This window comes from Phlebotomus argentipes, unplaced genomic scaffold, assembly GCF_947086385.1.
Source record: "Phlebotomus argentipes unplaced genomic scaffold, Phlebotomus argentipes genome assembly contig_5, whole genome shotgun sequence".
Lineage (NCBI taxonomy): Eukaryota > Metazoa > Arthropoda > Insecta > Diptera > Psychodidae > Phlebotomus > Phlebotomus argentipes.
In genome coordinates, this window is record NW_026776165.1 from 922,304 (window position 1) to 946,295 (window position 23,992).

At 38.9% G+C, this 23,992-nt stretch overlaps 2 protein-coding genes across 2 annotated transcripts; both read left to right on the top strand.

Moving 5' to 3' along the window:
* The first annotated feature begins 945 nt into the window (after nt 1-945).
* Nucleotides 946-23,874, top strand: LOC132255652 (uncharacterized). Its single transcript, XM_059751758.1, has 4 exons — nt 946-1,468; nt 17,564-17,714; nt 19,283-19,428; nt 21,518-23,874. The coding sequence occupies exons 1-4, from the start codon at nt 1,312-1,314 to the stop codon at nt 22,177-22,179; spliced, it is 1,116 nt and encodes a 371-aa protein (XP_059607741.1). The 5' UTR covers nt 946-1,311; the 3' UTR covers nt 22,180-23,874.
* Nucleotides 14,851-16,125, top strand: LOC132266191 (uncharacterized). The gene is made up of 2 exons (XM_059767045.1): nt 14,851-14,973; nt 15,062-16,125. The coding sequence occupies exons 1-2, from the start codon at nt 14,899-14,901 to the stop codon at nt 15,569-15,571; spliced, it is 585 nt and encodes a 194-aa protein (XP_059623028.1). The 5' UTR covers nt 14,851-14,898; the 3' UTR covers nt 15,572-16,125.
* Nucleotides 23,875-23,992: the final 118 nt, after the last annotated feature.

The window sequence follows — 23,992 nt, forward strand, 5'->3', positions numbered from 1 at the left end:
CGGCGTGTTACTGTCATTACTCTCATACATTTTCATTGAAACTATCGTCGAGTGAACGTGCAATTCTGCTAATTGTGCAGAATTTCAGTTGAATAACCCTATGAGAAATATATAAAAATCACACTTTACTAGAAAGGCCTTTGTGATCACCGTGACCGAATTTGAATCTCAAGTCTCGGTGGATCGGTGAGTTTATGTTTAATTCGCGATCAATAAAAAAAAAATAGCCTCCAAAGCACTTGTCAAGTGGCCAGCGTGACCAGACGAGAAGATGTCGAGATGGGAGAATGTCGTTGGAATATAAAATTCGATTTGAGGTCCAAAATGCACTCTTCTATAAGGTTTTTCGATAAAACCAAGAATTAGGCGTCTTGAAATCTCTATTGTAATCATCTTGATTGCATTGCAGGCCTTAGAAGAGGCGCTGACTCAAGCTACGGCCGTCGAATTCACGGCTGCAGCATTGCGCGCGCAGATTAAAAGGCAGAGACTTGGCGCATGGGGTCGTCTTTATGTAGTTGTGTCAGTTTAATCACCAGACGCCACTTGTCGCACTCTTCATACTCACTGCGGCTTGCGCGAGCGCAGCCCGAAGACGAGACAGCAAGAGCGGAATGTGAGCAGAGACTTGGCCGGCTACCACATGGTGATCGCATTCAAGTATTATTTCCTCAAGGCGATTATGCAGGACTCAGGAGATCACCAGCTTCTTCTGCCCTGCGTTCTTGGCAGAGGAAATGCACTCTCAGAAGCGCCTATCACTGATGTGCTGTCTGCTCTGGCCGTTGGATTAGAATGTGGGTAAATGAGAAAAAATCGTATTTCCACACTCCAACTACGGCCCCTGTAGTCGTGGCGCCATTCATTTGACCGCAATACAAAGTTCTTCGCTATCGTGGCTTTCAAGTGAAACACCATCGTCGAACGACGGCACATTCTCCTCTGTGTTCAGTTGCTGTTGAGTTTCCGTTGTGAGCGGTTGGATCCGCTCATCGGCCGAACGTTCGCACCGCAGTTTTAGAGTCTCTGGCAATATTTTCCTCCTTGTTTTCCAACCTCCGTGGCGCTGTGACGGGAAAATTCTTAATAGGCTTCCGTGCCAGCGAGTGCCTCTAAAGTGTGAGAAAAGTTGTTTATACGTCGTGTGTGGGGAAAAAGGATTTATTTTTAAGTAGACTCAACCAGTTAGAGAGTGAATATTGCGATGTATGAAGTGAAATACTTGGAAATGTTGTAATTAACACAATAGAGAATTAAAAGTGAAGGTTTCGGTGTTATAAAACATACTTGTGTGAACCCATTAAATTCACAATGCATCACTCATTTGTGGCAATTCTGCTGAATGTCGCCCTTATTGCCGGCAATATGTTCACACCGGCGAGCGCGTCATCGGTGAAAATGGAAAGTGAGGACGGAGTTTTCCTCAACAGAGCACTGAAGCAGCCCTGGGAAGACAGCTTATCGTCCGGTGAGTCTCTCGCAAGAAGCCCATCTTTGCCTGTACAAGATAAAATCACATGAGCGCCGCGATACAATGAAGAATGTTCGGCGAGGCCAGAAAAAGAGCAATTTCCAAAGTCCATGAAGGTGAAATTGCCGTGCCTTCGTCTGCTCAGGAGGGGCGCGATTGTTTCAAAAATTCCTCCGTCTCTTCTTTAGTCTTCTCCTCCGTTCCGCCATTCAGTTTTTCACAACAGACAGAAAGAGAGAATGTGTGTTCCGATGAAGGCTGAAATGCTGTTTGGGGAAAAAACACAGACCCTTGGCGAAGGGAAAGACAGAGAAATGCACAGGAGCCAGAGAAGTAACAGCGCGCCAAAAAAAGGGATCGACCCTCGTTCTTTATTTGAAGCACTTCGATGGCGCCAAAGTGCCAGAATAGTCGACGTCTGGCCGCCGAAGGAAATATTGAGGGAGGCTATTTTTGTTGCTTGTATTTACTGCAACTCCAAAGACAAATTTTCCTATCCAATTTAGGCTCTCAACTGCGAGATATTTGCCGACCAACATATCGTGTTCTATTACTCACTCGCTCTCCTTCACTTCCTGTTTCCAGGGGTGAATTGAATCGTTACTTCGAATTATTTATGTATGTTGAGAATATACAGGCTGTTACGCAGCCAATGATAATTAATAGGTAACTTTTGAAGGACTATGTAATCTCACAGTTTAACCCCTTCGCAGACATTACATTGTGAAGTTTCTGTACTTCTTTGTCGTCAAATTTGCAGAAAAATCAGCACAATTTCGTCATAGTGCAATTATATTAGGTAAATATTTCGTAATCTTATGAAATAAGAGATCTCTTTGTGCGTATCTCCTTATCTCCACTCCTTATCTGCCGTGCCACATTAGAATCACAACTTCTCATACATGTTAAACGTCTGTAAATAGAGAAATTGTTCTCTCAGAATTGCAGGCAATAATAAAAGAATAAATAAATAAATCGAACCATTAAGTCACAACCACAATGGTTTATGGTCAAAGTGTTTCTGCTGTGTCTTCGAGAGAAGTATCAATTCTTAATTTTCAGTGACTAATGAGTGAGAAGATACCACTTTTCGAGACAATCATACAGTGATTTATTGCCACGAAAAGTGCCTGAGATGCGGTATAAAATGAGGAACTGGGAATTTTAAGTGCAAACTCCTGTTTCTAACCGATAACGCACGAGTGATAGAGAGTCTTGAGTCGATCACTCTCCAATGCCTTGACTCCTTCATCCTCGCGCGGAAAGACTCTCTGGGACACTCAGAAGGTGGTCAGAGAAGTCAAGATAGGACGAATGATGACGACGAAGGTGGAGAAGTTGAAAATGCATCTCAGGGATAACGAAGAAGCACACAAAGTGGTTTCTGGGCAGAAAGAAAAGAAACGAAAGGAAGTAAACATACTCAGAGTGAAGATAAAGTGGCTTTTAGCCTATCTGTGTTGAAAATAAGTTTTAAGATTATTATTCATTCCATGAGGATGACACTCCAGGTACTTTTGTATCTCATTTTCTCCACTCTCTTGCCATTCTTGCACTCTGCCTTCAGGATTTCTCTATCTGCCTTCTTATTCATTGTCTCCCTCTCCGTCTTCCACAGTTGTCCGGCTCTTGTGACAGGGCATGTTTTAATAGCATTAAATTGAATCACACAAGGTGATTTAAGTGGCCGAAGAGAGAAAAGCCATCAAATGTTTGGGTGAGATAAAGTATTTCATGAAACATTTCATGAAATTACTCTCCGCGCCTGATAAGTTTACACATTCAAAGTGTGTGTGTGTGTGTGGCATAAAATGTGGTGTGAAAGACAATAAGCCAAATGTTGGTCATAGCAAGTAATTCGAGAAATATCGTATATAGGAATATGTAAATGAGAAATTCCCACACTCCAAATGCTGGAATGCTTACAAGAGCGCGAGAAAAAAAACGCTTTGGCGCCACGATTGCGTAAATGTGGAGCAGAGAGAAAAAAGGCGGAAAGGAAGTATAAATAAACACCATTGCAGACATCATAAACTTGAGGTAATATTGCAGGTGACAATGTAGACAAAAAAAATCTCCAGAGTTTCTCAATTGATCGCACAAAGATGCGCCAATTCTATGGGATGAATAACCCGCAGATTTGTACGCAATGTAATGCGTGCGATGGAGCAAAAATTAAAATAAATTTAGAATCTTCATGTGAAATCCGGATGGCGCCACGTCGATTTGCAATTTAACTCATAAATGCGGGAGAATGTTTGCCATTTATTTGCTCACGCCGCAGCTTGACATCTCAAGTTTCTCAGCAATGTAAGGCAGGACGACAAGAAGCGCAGAGTTCACCTGCCCCGCATAGTCACTCTGTGTGTCTTCTATTTTCTCTCGCCACCGCGCAAAATGTGTTCTAAATGGATCTCGCGAAAGTCTTGTGAAGTACTAAAGGACATTGACGAGCATTTTCTGGCTTCTTGCTGAGTGTCTCTGACGCAAAAGACTCGATTTGGAGTTGAATTCAAACAATTTTGGAGTCTTAACATTTGCTGAAGATTTCTAATGAGCTTCAGAGATTTAAAGCATAAAACAAGGTAAATCTGTGCTTTAATCTTCCTTTTCTCTTGGCTTTTATTGCCTGAAACTTCTGACATTTTCTGCTAGTTTAGGCATCGCTTCGACAGATCAATGAATGGAAAAACTCAACACGCCTTCCTGTGGGCCACAATATAAACATGAAATGATCATAAGAAGTATGATTCGACCGGTCATTCGGCTTTTCAGACCTTGCTGAATAAACATCTGAGAATCGTGTCTTTGGAATCAATAAACTTACATTGCAAAACACCACTGAATTAAGTAACTTGGTGACACATTCTAAAAAGATTGTCGTCCAGAACTAGTGATGTCATCTTTCGATGTTTTCTTCTTCAAATTGGCACGTCTTCCAATAACCAAGAGTTTTGAATAAATGCCCACAGAGCGATTGTAAGAAACAATTCCACCGCGATTTTCACGATGTCTCGTGATACAGAAAAAAACAGAGTGTGTTTTTCTATCTCACCGATCTCACCTGACAAAACCACCTGAAGAGATCTAAAGGAAAGAGAGAGAGGGACAATGATGACAGAGTTCCAGTAATGAAAAGTAAATACAGTAGAAGAAATATCGGCTTCTTCCACTCTTCGCCAGTGGCCGCTTATAACGTGACTGTGAGAAAATCGCAAGACTTTTGCAACACATGAAATAGTATCAAAAATTCCAATCAGAAATTCACTTGTTAATTTTATTTACACTCCACCTCAAGTCCTCACGAAGCGAGAGACGTGAAAAATAATCATTCTGTATCTATTTGGCGTTAAGTATGTCAAGAGCCGTTATTCGCGGTTTTATATCAATGAGTACTACATAGTACGTGCCGTGTTAAATCTCTGCACAATGCGCGAAGAGGAGAGGAAGAAGACATTCACCATTATGTCTCACCTCTTCATCGTCAGCACAGGGTTTTCTGGTGATTGTGGCCAGCAGAGCCGCAACAATAAATAAATTGTGAGCGTGTGGATTAATTTTTCATTTCATTTGCTCCTTCTTCTCACCGACGATTTCTCACACCATATGAGAAGACGCCATCCTCAGAGCCATTGTACTGCCACGAATCCGCTACAGTTCAATCCACCGTTTCACCTGTCCGTCGAAAATTCATAATGTGAAACAGAAGACACTAGACTTTCAGCACCATAACATGTTCAGGTGTGCTTCTTGTATTTCTGAGTCTAAAAATAATACGCGAAGGAGAGAAAAACCTTTGTCGTCTCTAATGTTTTTTTTTTTGGGGCGCCGCGCTTTAAATATATGTGGCAGATAAAATTGTTGTGCGCCCTGGAAAACATCCCAGAGCAAGAAGCGCGCGCGATCTTCAGGAATTGTATGTAAATATTATGCTCATATTGACCCAACACATGCTCCATTATTTATACAATTTGATAACTTTTGAGCCCATAAAAATGCTTGAGTGCAATTGAGAATATCTTTCCAGATGCACATTGTGAAATAATCCAGCAATTTCCACTCCTTGAGACACTTAATATCAAATACATACTTTATCTACTCCTATTTTTCCCTCTCACAAACCCGATTCTTGAATTTAATTTTATATATACAGACTGTGGTGGTGAACTGAAGAGAAGTGGACGAAGAAGCGCGCACATTTATGTAAATATCGACAAGACAAGGAGAAAATACAAATTATATTCGTATCTTTTGCTCTCAAACGCGCCAAAGCAACACACAAAGACGCAAGAGGAATATTATATTTGTATAAAACAGTGGGAAATAATTAAAAGTGGCGCCTCGCTGGCACTTGCAGCAGCACAATATTTATTATACAGGGAAATTATTTTGCAATATTAGCGTGACTGAGGAATATTTGATATCTCAACTCAGTGTTCTTCGCCTTAGACACCAAAAAGAAATCATTAGCAGCGAGTGAGAGAGAGAAAATTTATAAATATATCGTCAATTGAACCAAATTCTTCCAGAGTTCTCAGAAAAACATTCACTTCCCTGAAGATGATGAAGGATGACTTGAGAAGAGTGCTCTATTTCTGGCTTTACACCTTATACATTTATTACGCAAAAATGAGTTTTCATTGAAATGCACGACAAATGCCACAATGCTCATGTTGCATGAGCAATTTTCATTAGCACATGAGAGAAATTCGATGAATTTCAATCGCGAAAAGAGAACCGGCTCTTAAATGATTGAACTTTTTGTCTTGTCCATTGATTGAGAAATATCACAATTCAGCGACAATGTTGAACAAGTCATACGCTGCGTTCGCCATTATTGGTCATTCAACTGATGGCAGAGAATTGAAGAAGGAATGCGCTTCATAAAAACTATCTGCAGATGGCATAAAATTCAACATGAAAACTCGCTGAGCATGAAGAATTGACTCTGTTTCTGATGCAGAGATCATGATTTTCACTGGGGAATCAATATCAAAGTGTCTAAGAAATGTTATATGTTCTCTAAGAATGATTGCCAGATCGATTCATTGAATAAACTTCACTGAGAGAAAGATCGGGTCGAGATTAAGTCGATTTCGGCATGTTTCCAACCGATTAACACAGTTTTTCCTCACAGTCTTGGAAAATGATTAAGACTGCTATTGCTTGACTTGAGTTAAATTTGTTTCTGATTTTAAGAAAAGTGTCGAGTCGAAAAGCTAGAAATTAGGAGGATTCAGATCAATTTCAAGACCATTATTGGTAACTTATTCATAGAATACTCAATTCCTAATTCAAGAATATATTATTTCTCTCGGTGTTAAGACTGATCTCTGCTGTAGGTCCAGTTTTGGGAGTATTCAAATGACCTCCCAAAGTAATACATCACGGCGTGTGACAAATGGTGAAAATTAGAAAATTGATGACGAAGCGCGCAGACAACTTTAGGGGAGGTCTGCTGATGGTTTAATTACACAAGAAATGCCATCCGACCCCGTCAACGCCACACGCATTGCACACAACAAGTCCTCAAGTGTACATGAGACGTTGTGTAACTGAATAGGAAGTCGCGCGAGTCTCGACAGTTTGCAGAAAGTGGAAGTTCCGTTTTGGACTTTGCAATTCAATACACTCCTGATGGCGCTCAAGTCTCTACAATTCATGATGCACACATTCAGCCGATTATGGGATGCTCACATGGGCTTCAATGGATGGAAAACACCGTGAGTTGCTTGTGAATGGTTGAGGTGCGAAAAAGATGCCAGAAAAGGCCACTGAACGGTTTTTTTCTTCTTCTGTTGAATGCAACAGAAGCATATAAATTCCACTTTGTGTACTTTCTTATTTGTCCCCCATTGTAAAGTGACTCTCGCCATCGTGACTCTCATATTGCCATCAATTTATCGGAATTTCTCGTCTGTCTTCATCATCTAGTTTCGACAAAATAGTCAAAAATGGTAACACAATGCTAACAGCTTTGCCCAATATTTAAATAAGACACCGAGGCAGGGAGAAATCCACACAAAATGCATCACGCACGCACTCTAATGAGATTGATTAGCGCACTCTCGTCGTCAATAGGCCGCCGCGCATTGATCGCGTCTCGACGGTTCTCAAGTCCGCGCCACATTCACGCGATGACATCATTGGGAGTGTAATAAAAATTGTAAAGTAACTAAATTGACGCCACCCCGTCCAGACGACGGCAAAATTGCAGCAATTGGCGCGACACAATCGCGAATTGTGTGTACTTTATATGCCGCATGTACAGCCCGAGCACTCTGCAACAGTCACAGCAAATAGAGATCGTCAGGGACGTATTTATCAATTTGCGGCGCCAATTGACTCGCATGTAATGTAATCTTATCTGCGCGCCATTTGGCTCTTATTGATATTTTTCCCTTCCTCGATGTGCGGATGAGTTCATGCCTGGTCATCGCCGCCGAACTGGCACTATTTGAGCAATAATTTATGGTATATATGGCGTGGTGTGAGGCAGTATTAAAATACTCAATAATACCCCATCATAATTGTATACTGTTCAATGTTATTGCATATTTTCTGTGCGCGCGCCAATGAAAATTCCAAAGGGGAAAAGAAGACTTCAGCATGTCAGCTTTATTGGACTGAATTGTATTCAATTTAGGGCATTAAAGAGAGATTGTGGCTTTATTTTTTTTCATGAACAAGTAGCACTTCTCATTCAGATAATACTGCTGAGAAGCTAATTAAATATAAATAAAGAAGATTTTGCATCTCTAAGCTTGATCCAAAGATAGAAGCCTCTTTTTTTTGTTAATCCATCTGTATTTCCAGTGTAGTTTGTCTTCATTGCCCATTAACTTATTGCACTGAGTGTATGTATTTTCCTCACTCGTCTAATTGCATCATGACTTGCATGAACAGTTATTAAAGCAATAATTATATACCAATTCTGCGAGATGAACGTATATCAATAACAATAAGAATTTTTACAGTCTCAAAAGACACTTCTAAGCATCCAAAATAGATTCTCTCCACCTCGCAATTGAATCAAATTTCGATGCTATCGTACATAAGGTTAAATCAATCGTTACTTTTGGCAAAAAGAATGTGAATGGCCGCATATGAGGAATTGATTGATGACGATAGCGATTGTTGGCAAAGTGAAATTGAATGCAGGCGCCACTTGTACTTCCCCTGCTATTTGTGTATGAAACATTTGCGTGGTATTAAAAATATCTCGCTTGCAATACTTTTGGTACATATGATGAGTTGAGGCACTGGTTGAATTTCTATATTTACAAATTCTTTGGTCTCTGATGTGGTTTTTCTTTTGAAAAAGTGGCGCCCGATGAATGACTCAAAGGCAATTCCCAATTCACAGCGACGAACGACTCAGCAGAGTGACATATTTAGAATCGAAAATGAGCGATAAATGTTTAAAATTCAAATTTATCTGCCGCCCCTTTCACCGCATTCTCTCCCTCCTCAATCATATAAAGAGCTATTTTCGATATGCATGGAAAGGAGAAAGACTTCGCGCCATTGTGAATAAGAATTGCGAGAAATATGACTCGTGCCTATAAATTAATACTCGATGAGTTAAAAAAAAAATATTAACATAATTAAATCAACGAGTTATCTCGTAAAATTCATTCTCTTTGATAATGTATTTATGATTATTGGTTGTTTCCTTTCTTGAAAGATTCTGATGATACTCGCGCAGAGCCAGAGAATATTCCTCTGAACTGAATATTACCAGTGAAAGAGGAAACACAAATAACTCTTTCACTCTTCGAATGGAATGCAATTAAAATTCTTTTATTTCTCCACTTCGAGCTTGCTCGTCTCCGTTGCAAAACACTCTGACGCACAAGAAATATCGTATTGTTTAAATATAGTAAAACAATATAAACAATTCTATGAACATATTAGAGATGGAGAAGTTGAAGAGCGGGAGATAAAAATAATTGTCACACAGCGTCTTAAGTTGCGCATAAAGTAAATTTTTCCGACTCGTGATGAAGACGGCAAAAAGAAGAAGAATTATTTTAATGAGTAAAAAAGACTTTTGTAAGCCCATAAGAGATAATTATCGAAAAGCTTCGTGCTCTGTAATCTGCATTTATGCCGGCGCGTTGTTCATCTTTTTATGCTCTCTCTCTCTCTTTCTGCCTCCTTCATTCGCCTCTTCGCCATTCGCCTTGTAAACCATCATCATTATATTCATTAAAAACAACAACACTACAATTCTTCGCAATGTCTTTCTCCACTTGTGGATTTCGCCTTGTTTCACTTGTTTCCCAACTGAATTTCTTCAACAAAATGTTCCTCAACTCGTTTCTTTTTTCCCTCCATATATACATACTCAAGTCTCCACACAACTTTTATGCGACAAGTCACTCTCGAGCACAGTCCATTGTAGTTGTAATTGTGGCGCATGTTAAAATACTTCACTATAATACACCCGAATGACATGCCAAAGAAGAGGAACAAGTACATATTTTGCCTTCCACGAACTTGCGCTGTGCTCAAGTCTTGTTCTTCTCCAACTTGCTGGGCTCGTTTCGATTTGAATTTATGGCAAAATATTGGTTTTGAAAATTATTCTCCCCAACCAAAGTGAAATATCAACAGAGAGTGTGAGCATTGAAAGTGGGTGCGAAAGAGAGGAGAGTTCATTAAGAAAAAAATAAATGAGGAATTTATTATACAAGTTTAGCGCTGCAGGCTACTTTCTGTCTTCACCAGAAATGCCCCAAAATTCCGGCTCAAGGCATAGAACACGTCGTCAAATTTGTTAATTGCAAACCTCCTGTTCCCCACGATTTATATGCACAATTTAGTTGATGTCACACAGTTTTGTGTGCAAAATCTCTCTGCTGCATTCTTCGATGAAAACGGTTTTCATCATACGAACACATTTGCACACATTCTGCAGTCCTTGTGCAAAGAGTGGCAATGTTTTCATTTTGTGTAATTTTATTTTATTATTGTCTGTCTCCTGCCCACTCTTCTTCATTGTCTCCACTCTCCTTCAGATCATCTCTGCCTCTTCATCTCAAGCGCCGGGACACAATTCCATGCGCTGAGCGATGCAAAGCGCTTTCAGCATTTCAGTGTAATGAGGCCAAATGAGGCGTTGAAAAAAGGAAGGAAAGAATTATTCTGTCTTGTTCACACACCAATCTATAAAATGATTTTGGGAAAATTCTGAAATATATTTAATCGGCTAAAGCTGTATAATTGATTAAAATATTGTTAGAGCGAATACAGACTTGCGGGTTACCCTCGAATCGGTTCGGCGTGTGTAAAGGTCGGACTTATGGATGACCGACAAATTGTGGCTAAACCATATCTTTACACAAATTTGTTTTCTTCAGGGTTTTCTTCACATTCACACGGTGAAAAATGGTTACACTGAAATAAGAAAAAACGCCACAAACCGCCAATTACGACACTCTGCACGTTCTACAAAAGCTATACAAGAATTAATTGATTTTGCCAATCAGATAGACTCATTTGTGGAATTAGTTTATAATCAATAAATAAATTGAATTGTATTTAGGTAGAATATTACCAAAATTGCACCCGTAACAAGTAAAGTAAACAATTCGTTAATTTAATGGAAATATTCCACTAGAGTTAATCAAGCTAGAAATTTCAGTCTATCATTGATTGTCAATCGAGAATGGAGTTCTCAAAGAGTCTCGGAAAATTGTTAACAATTCATAAGTTTTTATTTTTTCATAATTTCAAAACTTGCAGTAGAAAAAAGAAATTTATCTATTTATTATGGCTTTTTTTCATAATTTACTTCATAAAGCATATTGTATGGATGTTTGTACTCATAACAAAGATAGAAAAACGTGAAAAGAAGAATTTTAAGATGACATACAACCTTAAACCATCCGATGTTATTATGGATTTGTATGTCTGGGAAAAATATGGTCTCTTCCTTTGGTTACTGTTAGTTGTGATCCTTGTTGCGAAAAATATAAAGTCTCACTCTAAATTAATGCGTTCCATTAGACATTTTGAGGTGCTTTTTAAAGAAAATTTCGCTCACTTGGTGCATAACAGAAAAATCATATTATCTGCAAATTTCCAATTTTATCTCTTAACATTTTACTACATTTTATTTGCAATTTTACTTAATGTCAATCAATGCATTATATTGGGTATGAAACCGAAATTTAGTATGTATGTTAACCTTTTTGATTACTTTTTGATTTCATACTTTGTGAAACTATTAACTCTTTATATTACAAACTTCATTCGCTATTTTTCCTTCGAAATCGATAAAGTGCATAAATTGGTTGCCGAATGCTCGAATCAATTAAATGCTAAGTATATTTTAAAGCTTACTTTGGCAATTTCGGACGTTGTGAACCTTATGAATGATTCGTTCAGCACAATATTGCTCATTGCAAAGAACTCTGAGACTGTTTATTTGACCTTCTTTGTTCATGCCGCTGTCAGATTTGGCTTGTTTATGGACAACAATCTGAAGGCTTTTATTACTGCTATTGGTTTGGGATTGTTAGCCGTTCCAAGCCTTGCAATGATCCTCAACATCGGCCATTGTGGAGAAGTTTTCAACAGATCGGCAGAAAAGTTCAACTCCTTAATAGAGAATTTTGATACGATCTTGTCAGAATCTTCGTCCGTTCGTCAAATTCTCCTGAGACGATTTCACATGCCTTTGACAATGTCAGCTCACTTTGAAGAAATTAATTACACCAACTTCTTGGTCGTAAGTTGAATTTATTGCTAATGATTGCAAGGGAAGTAAAATATTTATTCTTCTGACATTTCCAGATTTTTAATCTTATTATCACGTACTTGCTGATCTTACTGACGTTTGAAGATCTGTCTGAGAATTGAGTCAACTTAGAAGGTCCGGATTCACTAGCACTTCAATTGGCATTTTCTGTATCTTGGAATATTTTGTACACTTTTAATCACATTTTATGGGACGAATAATTCAAATAGTAGCACTCTGTGTTCTGATACGAATAAATTTAGAACTAGGAATAATCTTATCTTTCTATACACATTCTATTGACCAATTTTATGCCGAATTTTGCTGAAGCCACAGCGCAGTCCAGTAATGCTGCCTGCTTTTTTGGTGCGCAATAAATTTGGCGTTGTAAGTTTACATATTGGAAAATACACGCATGATCAGAGGATTTTCACACAAGCATTTGAACTACTAATTATAACGATATCCTCTGGCGATTAACTCGTGGAAACACCGTGTAATTTCTCCCCAATCGGTATTGTTGTATAAACAAACTGTCTTAGGAGGTGAAGAAGGCCCCAAAAATCCTTCTCGCCACACACGATATTTACACAGTTTAGCGCCGCGCCACAGACTGTCTCATCCTGAGGGCAAATGGGGAAGGAGAGAGGCTGGATTTGTTCGAAATTTGACTGAGTGCGATCAGAATGAAACACTGTGCATGAAAGAGAAATAGTTGAGATAAAGAGTCTTGCTATTTCTCCGTGTGTATTATAAACAGAAAAAGCCCAAAAAAAAAGGTGAAGGGATGAGGAGAGTCATAACTTCACGGACAGAGAAAAGAGGGAGAAATGTAGTGTAATCTGTGAAATAAAATTACTTTACACAGCATAAAATACACAGAAAAACTTACGCTTGTGTCTACAGGGTGAGATAAAAATGTTCAAATATCGCGCTCACCGCAAGTGAAGAAAAAGAGAGATGAAAATTTTCCTGGGACAAAAAGTGAAAATTTGTATGTTGATGTTGAGAGTTGGAAACAAACAAATCTCTGACAAATATATGATCACAGGCTGTTTACAGGTTAATACACATGAAAATCCTATTTGAATATGCTACCGAAACATTTCTTCTCGTCTTTAAACTTCCAAATAGCAAATAATATAAGGAGGATTAAGCCAAAAGTGAAAAGTTTGTTTACAATAATCCATCGCACGCACAACACAGTGGAAGAGCGATGGCACTGAGTGCACAAGAGATGGCTTCTGGGGTGCTTTTGAATGGATGGAATAATATCATTAAATCCGAATCAAGTAAATATTAAAACACTCAGCGGAATGGGAAGTGTGATGGGAAATACAATTGTTGTTTTTGCAAATTGCTGGCGCCACCATCAAGACTCTGTTGTTGCTTCTCTCCTGCCATTCTTTACACACACGCGCGCGCCCTGATGAATCACTCTCAATTAGAAGCGACTTTTTGCAGTGTTTTCCCACACGATCAAAGCCTTTCTGAGGCTTTGAAAGTTTTCACAGAATTTTCATGGAAGAAACAATACCAGGAATGAGTTGACATAATGCGCACGAGAGTGAATGATAAATGATTATAGAGAAATGTTAGGTTTTTTCCCCTCCAATTGATTACTGAGCAGCCAAAGCCGCCAAACCTGCGAGCTTTTTGTTGTGGCAAATGGCATTTTCAGAACATTAATTTTTGACCAATTTTCAACCATGACTTGACTTCTTTATAGTTTGATTTCCGGCGATGAGAAAATTACACAGGCGCACATTAGAGATGTTGAAGAATCAACCAGAGTGAGGAGAGCGGACTATACAAAGAAATTATTAATTTAATGGAGTTCTTAGCAGCGGCGCGTCTTTTGTTTGTGCCTCAAATCTTCAGCTGATTGCGTGCGCGCATTAAGAAAATGGGCGCATTGAATTGTGAAATATTGGTAATTTCGGGGAAATTATCAGTGAATTAAAGCTCTGAGGAATGCTGAAATGTGAATTGCAATCTGAATTAATTGTATCGATAAGAGTTGGAATTTTATCTGCTGCAGATAAAAGTTCATTTGGATTTTTGGATAGTCATGCGTTTGTTGCTGAGCAAATATCAATACGAAATGTAGAAGATAAACATAGAGGATAAATAGATAGAAAAATTTAATAAAGGAGACAAATTGGAAAATGCTTCACAAACCCCCAGGAAATTGATGTCTCTCTTTGTAGTGCTCTGATAAACCACACCATTGAATACATTCTCTTATCACTGTGCGAGGTGAGGAAATACCAGGAGCTGAGAAATGTCTTGTGCGGCATCTCCAGCGATAATCACAGCTCAGCAAATGGTATGAATGCCGATAATCTTGATCGATTGACGGCTTAAAGTGCATTTACAAACTTCCGCGCCAATTAAATGCGCGCGATGTGTTGAAAACATTTCACCCTTCGAGAATCTCCAAATCATTCACTTAGCCAGCGGCTTGTCATCACGAAATCTGTCTAATTGTTTGAAATTATTCAATTTTCCATGCATAAATATGTATTAAATGCACGCTGCAACTTGATGATTGAATATCACGACAGGAAATTCAACTGAATCTTCCTTCGTTCAGGTATTTAAATAGCTCTGCAATACTCTTCCAGATGCAATTCTGTTGTCTTGTGTCTGTCTCGCGATTGAGTCGTGCCCAGGAATCATGAAGTGGATACTTGTTGAGTGGCTTGTTCTAACACTTGTGTTAAAGTTTGCCAAAAGCCAAGAAGCGCCATTTGTGAGTTTTTCTTTGCTCTCAAAATTTTCCCAACAGCGCCGATCTTGTTTATTTGCTTCCTTCTTCTTCTCTCTCTCTCTCTCTGTAGAGGATAAATATAACCGACTTCCAAAACTGTGACGACGTGAATTTAGACGATGTCGCTGTCTATTTAACGAGTGTCTCCTACGAACGTGACTCATCTGGACTGTGCGACACAGTTCACGGCAAATACACCGTGAAGGTGCTCGATACGTCGCGACGAGAACTCATCATCACGATGTTTCAGTGCCCAACAGACGCTGTTGGGCAGTGCAATGAGAATCCCGTGGAGCATCACACGGCACTGCACTGCTCCAAGTTCATCGATGACGATTCCGGGCCGTGGCACATGCTGTCCAACGCAATGTCCGGCTCACGGTGTGGCGACGAAGTTGGAGACTTCGAGTTGATCAGCTCAAAGATGCGCTTCGACTATCTGATGAATGACCAGAAGAACTATATCACGCTGAACGATAAAATGCGCAAATATCGGGCGAAAATGATTTTCCACACTGAGGGAAAGAAATCCACAAGAGCATGTATTTCCGTTGGATTCACGCTCTTGCCAGTGTCTTAATGTCCCCCCGAAATCCCATGAACAATAAAACCAATAGAAGCATACAAAGCACTCCATGTTTCACCTTCTTTTGCCGACAACTTCTCAAGCCCAAAGACAAACTTCGACAGTGTCTCCATAATTGACTTTGCCCGTAAACGCGGTGTAAATTGTCTGGTAATTGAATTTGATGATAAACAAACAAGGTATCTAATCATTTATGCAATTAGTAAAGTCCATAAAAAGGCTGACTGATTAGGAAGTGTTCCCATAGTGTAAGAATCATGGGAAGTCGTACAGAGTGTTTATCAGTAAGCCGAAATGCAACACTTGAGCGCCACATTTTTCACAACATCTGGAAGGAAATGTCATGAGATTTTTTACCACACTAATCACGACATTTAAAATCTATCAAACTGCTAAAGTAATTTGTATGTGGGCTGACTTGTGTGATGCCAAGACGAGCGCGACTCATTTCAAGAGCCCTAAAAGATACGCATTTAGAGATATTAATCAAGCACAGAATTACAGATTAAATCGAGACTATAAAGCAGCATCGCGAGGAGAAGAACACGACAGAGAGAACATTTAAGACTAATTAGAAGAATAACCACTTCTGTATATAAGAATGCATTAAGCATTCGGCCGCACGACGGCAATGTTTAATTATTCCATCAATAAATTTACTTTTGCGTGAAGATTGATATTTCTCCTGGGCGCCATTCACTCGTGAGCCACCTGCAGCACTTCACCTTGCTGTTGTGTGTGGCATTTGCAGTGAATCTCATCTCCTTTCGCTTATTGTGAAATTTTTCGTCTCAACTCTTTCCACCCAGAAATTTGCTGTACAGTGAGCGAAAGAAGTTTGTTGTCAGGCGAAAAGCGCATTCCTCAGTTGATCATGAATAAGTGAGAAGATCTTTGCCAAACACGATTGTTAGTTCTCATTTTCTTACTTTTCTTACCATGAACGCAAGTCACTGTATATAGTCTACAAAACAGAGAAATAATTCAATACTCTGTAAATTATAAATGCTTCACATCACGCAAACCTTGCAATTAGATTCATGTCCCTAATTTATTGTGCACCAGTGTGAATATAGCATAGAGTTTTGCAACTTTTATGTGTTCCCAAAGCTTCGGCACAAAGAGTGCCTCTCACTTTGCGGCTCTTTTAAAATTTAAAAGCACACACACACGAGTTTTATGCGCACCAAGAGCTAGCTTAAAAACTAGTTAATGGCACTAAAAATGCTACAAAATCATAAAAAAAAGCGTCATGAAGCAATAATAGAGGAACGACAGTCAAGTGAGATAAGACCACGGTGAACGCCTCGGATTCATCCGCAAGTCATTGTGCAATATTGATTGAGGAAAGGCAAGGGAAATTGTCTTGCAAAAGTCATGTGGCGTGTTTCAAATGCCCAGCAGGCAGAAGATTGATCACAAAGAGAGATTTCGCAGGCAAAATCCACAAGAGACAAGCGCTAGTAAAAGTTCAGTTATTGTTAATCGCATGATTTCGTCATGGGGCTTTTGTGAATCAATCTTTTGGAATTTCTCACGCGATAAGATAAAGTCTCGGTGAATTTCATCGTCAATTCCCTCATCAATTTGATATTAACACCAAAAATAGTCCTAAAACCAGACTCGTGACTTCAGTGATTTTCCACAAATATTCATCGAGTCAAGTCAAGCGCAGCTTGAAGTTCAATATCTCTATATGAAGTGAAATAAATATCCAGGCGACCCTGTTTGTGCCTCAAATATTTTCTTGATCCACATTCGAATTATCGCACATTTAAATGGGATCTGGACGTGTCTAAACATGGTCTAAACGCGTCCCACTTATCGGATTTTTGCACTATCTTATCAGTTGTCGAATCAACATTAAACAAGGGCATATAATATGAAAATTTCACCATATTGACCAATATTCATAAATCATCTCTCAACTGTGTGTCAAGTCAAATCCGTCATCTGATGGCATTCTATTGATTGGCTTCCTTTCAGATGACATTCGGTGCCACTGCAATCTGCCCATCTGCATCACCACGGGCTACATGTGCAGAACCAACGGCGGCTGCTTCAGCGAAGTCAAGGAGTCCGCAGACGACGATGACCTGCCCGCGCGACACGGTTGCATGCATTTGCTGGAAGACAAGTGAGTCCACAGTAAATTCATCTTCCAATTGTGCCAATTCTGGTCAGCAAAACTCCCTGCCAATGATTGCCAATTCTGTATTTTGAGAAGACAAAAACCACACATGAAAATCACCTTTATTTCATAAGCTCGATTCGGCAGCAATAACAGTGCCATAAATTAGGGTGTTTCCCACATTGCGTCTCGACGTTATTGCCTTTTGAAAACCATTAAGGATTAAGTAAAGAATTGCATATATTGATTTCGCTAATAAATTTCCACGTGTTTTTTGCTCTTATCTCTGTTTCACCTTTACAAAATGAGAATTTCAATGAGAAACGCATGTCAGAACGACGCAATTGAGTAGTGCTTAAAAAATCATTTTATCTCACTTTATTGTGTTTTACATCATGTCTTTTTTTCTATCTACCTTTTAAGTTAACAACAGCGATGACAATCTGTTTTGCGGTGAAAATTGCCTTTGCCATACATGAAAAAATATAAATAGACACTTTTCTCAATGACAGTTTGATAAGGGCGCATTTGAAGATTCCATATATTCATCAATAAATGTAACAATCAAATACTTCTTAGCAGTCTCTTAAGTGTAATCCTTGTTTTAAGCAACAATTTAACCTACAAAGTCGACAATCGCATGGGAAACTTTTTTGATAGCTTTTATACTTTGTATAATTTTCATCATCGTGCGCCTCAATCTGGCACTCCTCGTGGATCTGTTGACATTGACAATTGCTGCGCGGGCTGATGTTAAATATACATATGAATGCACGATGTCGGAAAAAATATGATTCAGTAATTTCTACTGCCAAACAGCCTGTCAACTCTCAGAGTCTCAGCATCATATCAATTCTGTGTTGAGTCAATTTAATATATACAAACATGTTTCGCATGTTGTCTAAATAGAAGAAATCTTACTTTCCAGCTCATTTTGTGACAGGAATTTATCCCTAAACACAAACCATGAAGAAGAGAAGTGATTGAGAGGAATTTTTGGTCGAAAATTTTATTTGTGTGTTTTCCTCCCTCTTAACTTGCTCTTTAATGGGCAATCATAGCGATTATGGCACTCTTCTGGTTGGGATGGTTTGAAAGAAATTGATATACATAAAATGCCAGCGATATGATCGCCACACCATCAGAATAAGAGCGAGAGAAGCGAGAGAGAGAGGAACAGGCACACTATCTCAGAAATTTATTATTAATGGAGCGAAAATGGACAAGAGCTAAAAATCTCATGTGTGGGCAGTAAAATGTCACAGCCAGTCAAGTGAGACACGAGAAAAGTCTCTCGTACAAGAGTTGCAAATTCATTTAATTTGTCTCTCTCTCGTGCCGACCAGTAAAATACATAAAGACAGCATTATATTCCGTACCTTAAATTGAATTTTTAATTTGCCCAGCCTCTCTTGGCGTAGCGCAACAAATTACTACCTGATTTAACTTGATAATTGAGCTTCATTGGCAGTCATTGGGCTTAATCTGCGCACTAAATCTCGCGCAATATCGCGCAGAAATGTACGAAAACGTATTTGCGCATATTAAATAACAATTGTTCTCACCTTTTGCAGACACTTAAAGTGCAACTTGGAAGGTGGAAGGCATCAGCAAATCAGATCATCAACTGCACTCTTGCGATGCTGCCAAGAAGATATGTGCAATCACGTTGATACGCCAGATAATAAGAGATTCAAGTCTGACTCGAGGGCGAGAGAAGGTAAGCAATGAGGATCTCTTGTTTCTACTGTGACTGTTGTGAGAATTTTGAGGCCTTCAGCAGCAAAACTGAACGGCAATATGTGAATGTTCTAGTAAAATATTATTAATGGTCAATTTGCAAATTCGCCACAATCAAGAGAAACATTAGCAAATGATTAAAGTGACATTTTGAGCAAAAATTCCACCGCCACAAGATTGCAATCACAAAAGCGAGTTAATTTGCAATATTTTACCAATAATCTACACATTTTCACATCCTCTCTTTGGCATTGGTTTTCGCTAATTACCCCCTGCAATTATGATGTGGTTGGGGGTAAAGTTAATTGGATGCTGAATATAATTTAGAATCGATTTGACGTTGTAAATTCATGAGACGCTTCAATGGTCATTTCGCCTATAACACAATATGCTCATGGCACACATATAAATATATGATATTTATAGGAATTTCAGGAATATGAAATATATTTTTCTTCACCACCAAAAAGGTATAAAAGTAAGAGAAGTAGAAAAATAAACTGAAACAGCGGGAGATTCTTTCAGAGATTGTTTCTTCTCTTTTGTCGCTCTTCCTTTTCCATGGACTTCTCTTCTATAATTTTGCCGTGTATTATTACATTTTTGCCTTCTGCCACTCTCTTCATGATGACGCTTTTAGTATAAAAAAGAGATATTCTGGAATATTAATTACTACTGTGCCAGATAGAAATATTCAACAAACGATGGGTGATCTCGCGGTATTTCTTCCACAGGAAAAAAAAAAACACATTAAAATTGATTACACATTTTTCTCTCCACCCAAAATCATATGCAAGACGCGCACGCTCTTGGAAGTCTCACGGCGCGGTGAGGAAATATAACAGCGTCACATTTGAGTCGCAGTGAAACTTTCTTTTTTATTTAAATGGAAAGTATAATTTGAATTTTGGAAAACTGTACATTCTTTTTTCTCACGCGCAATTTTCATCACAATGTGATTGGAAAGAAAACACCTGTTAGGCGAATACATTATGTAACAACCAATAGATTCTGGATGAATGGTATGCATAATAATCAATGGATATGAGAGAGTGATACGCGCGCGCATTCCTTCGTCTGCTAAATGTACAATTTGGTGGAAATGTGCGTGAATTTCCTTAGACAAAGCATAATCCATTTTAATTAGCATCTTCCTAGTTTTGCTCTTTCTCTCTAGCACGCTGTCAATTCTATGTTATTATGAATGGCAATTATTGCTGAGAGAATTCTTGCCTAACAAGTTCACAACAATGAGTAAATTGCACATATTAATGGCAAGTCAATGTCGAAGCTCCTGGTTAAACATGGTGACGAACGAAAGACTGTGTGTCTCTCACACTTGAGAGTTTGTGGAGAAAGGAAAGAAGCTGTTGAAGTGCAAACCAGGTCTTCCTTTCAAAGCGTTGTATAACATTACACCGTGATATTGTTGTGTGTGGGAAAAGGCTTCAGCCGAGGGTTAGAGATGGAAGAGAGAATGAACTCCAGACGATGTGAATGGCGAAATTGATAAAAAGCCTCGCATGGTGATGGCTTCTGACCCAGTGAGATGACCTCTTATGCGTCACAATCAGACGCCTAAATTGATTTCTATGCCGCGCACAGCTAATGTTGCAATTTCGCGAGTGTCTTTAGCAGAGAATCTCCGAAGATGCCGAACTGTCTGGCAACTCTCTGGACTCAAAAAGACCTCCAGAGCAATTTATCAGTGTCATGCGATCCTAACAAAAATTTGCGATTGCTATCGAAGATATGGCATTAATGCTGTGAGAAACTCGTTTCTATATTTTCTAATTAGCAACTCTGTGTTGTGAGAAAGAAAGATGATCGCAGTGATAGTGAGTTAAGAGAAAAAAAAAGTAATTATATATTTATATAGAGAGCTTGAAGAAAAGTTACGAATCTTAGAAAATACACAGGTGTGATAAAAGAAATAAACACCACATAAAAAGTCTAATAAAAAGCTGAAGAATTAGGAAATTCAATATTCAATAAAATATGATTAATAAGTAGCGAAATTTGATGAAATTGTATATAGAAATAATGTCTTTTTCTCCGCACCTTCGCAGGTGATCACAGCCGAGGAAGCCAGGCAGCCGAGGAGTTCCACAGCTCGGACTTCAGGCCAGTGGCCGGCGACGAGAGTCACGACGAAGTGTGGTTCAAGACCGCCACGATCGCCATCACTGTGTGCGGCGCCATAATTCTGCTCGTCCTCATCGCCGCGGCTGTGCGAATGCTGCGCAGCGACGGCCGCCACTTGGACACGTCCTTAAAGCTGGCCACCGGCGGCAGTCCCGGCTGCAGCGGCCGCAAGATCATCCTAGACTTCGGTGACGCGTACAACCAAGTGTACGGCGGCAGTTCGCAGCAGAACGTGAAGCAGGCGCCGCTGCTGCACGACAGCCTGCCGCCGTCGTACACCATCTACCCGCCGCCGCACTACCACCAACTGCTGAAGGTGGGCGGCGACTCGAAGAACGAGGCGCAGGCGAAGAAGAACCAGATCAAGAGCCTGGAGTACACGTTGCTGCCGCAGAGCTGCCACGAGGCGCAACAGAAGCCCATCAACACGGACGTGGCCGCGAATCCGGCGTTCCGGGACGTGAATCTCAGGCCGGCGCCGCACGGAGCGCACACGGACGCCGCGGTGGACGCCAAGACGTACGAGAAGGACGCCGTGCCCGCCAATTGGACAAACAATTCCAGAGGCAGCGCGTTTGGAGTGTAGAAAAGATCCCAAAAACCATTCGAACAGTCTTTTTTTGCCATGCGATCGAACCACTAAAACCGCGCCAACTCGGCAATATGCGCATAGAAATTGTCTCTTCTTTGTAAATACTTTCACCTATATTTATATTATATAATGGCAAGTGAGAAATTTTTCCAATCCTCTGGATTTTCGTGCGCCGAGACAAGAAAATAAAAAACATCACAGAGACAAGCAAAGTTGCAGAAGAAACAGCACAGCGACTCCAATTTTCCATTCTGAGTCTCTGATGCGTAACTCCGCCTATTCGGGAGACACGCCCCATAGCGAAAATGACTCGCTGAAAAGCGATTTTTCCTCACGAAATTTTGTAAATAATTTAAAACAAACACTAAATTTCTGGAGAAAATTGTGCAAAAAGAATAATGTTTGGTGTTTCTTCAGTGTGGAGAGCAAGAAAAAATCGCTGTTTCTCGTTTTTAAGTGATAAGTAAGATTAGACTTTATAATTTATCACAAAATGGAAAAAGAGAAAAAAAAATCTTCTTTTGTTCACAAGATGAGACTGTTTATTTGTAATTATCAGCTAGCATGTAATTTAGAAGCACTTTAAGTTCATGCACAGTTTTTTTTTCTTTGTTTACTTTTGAGAAGAAAGCGACAAAAATCATTTTTTATATCATGCAGAAGGATTTTTTTTCTATTAATATTTATTTCGTTCTCATACAATCTTGTGCACATTCGTTTCTCTCTCTCTCTCTCTTTATTTTCTATTTAATTGTAAGTTTGAAACTCATTTTCTCATCACAACTTAGATGACTTTTCTTTTTAACCTTTAGAGACTTTTTGTAAAACCTTTACACTCAATAATTGCCAGTTAGAAAACGGTTGAAAGGAAATGAAATGCGAAAGAGAAGAAATATTCAGTGTATATTTCTCTTAATTAGGCTGTGAATTCAATAAAGGCCTTTTTCTTCGAATGTTCTGTACTGAGAGAAGATTTTTCAAAACGAAATATATTAGCATGTAAAATATGCAATTTTTATATGAAGATAAGAAATAAAACATACAAGTCAAGATTTCAACACATGAAAGTTTCTACACATAAAAATCACATTTATTGTTTATGAGAAATAGAGCAAAAATCTATGATAACAAGTGAATATAGTAAAGCATGCGGCCTTTTATCTATAAAATCTCCCCTTTTCCACACGCTGGACTTAATGTAGGAAATGTGGAAAGGAAGAAAAACTGACAAATGAATGTTCTTTCTGATGAAATAATAGAACTCGTGCCTAATACAATTTGTAATGAGCTTTTGTGGCATAATTCCTTCTCTTTATACACACTAAGATTAATGGAAGAAAAGAAACTGAGAAATAGTGAAATATATTAGCCACAAAATATATTGTGATATATGTATAAATAATTTAATTACATGCTCCACATATTCTTTCAATCTGTACTTGAATTTGCGCGGCAGAGTTCAAGAGTGTCAAAGAAAGAGTGCCAATTGATGTGCTAATAAGAATTTCTCTGCAAACAACATTGGCACCTATTTCAACATCTCATCATTGAAAATTTCTTATGCTGAAAGGAGGAAAATAACATTGGAGCATGAAAGTAAATTTTGTAATAATACAGAATTTCAATGTAGAATTTTTATAATAAGATTTGTATTTGAAAAGTAATTGAATAAATGCAAAGATAGAAAAATTACGTCTTTTATGTCAATGATTAAAATGATTTTAATTAAAAAGGTATATTAAAAGATATTTGTGGTATTTTTTCCCAAGGAACTGAAGAGGGTTAATCAAACTTTAAAAGCTTTAAA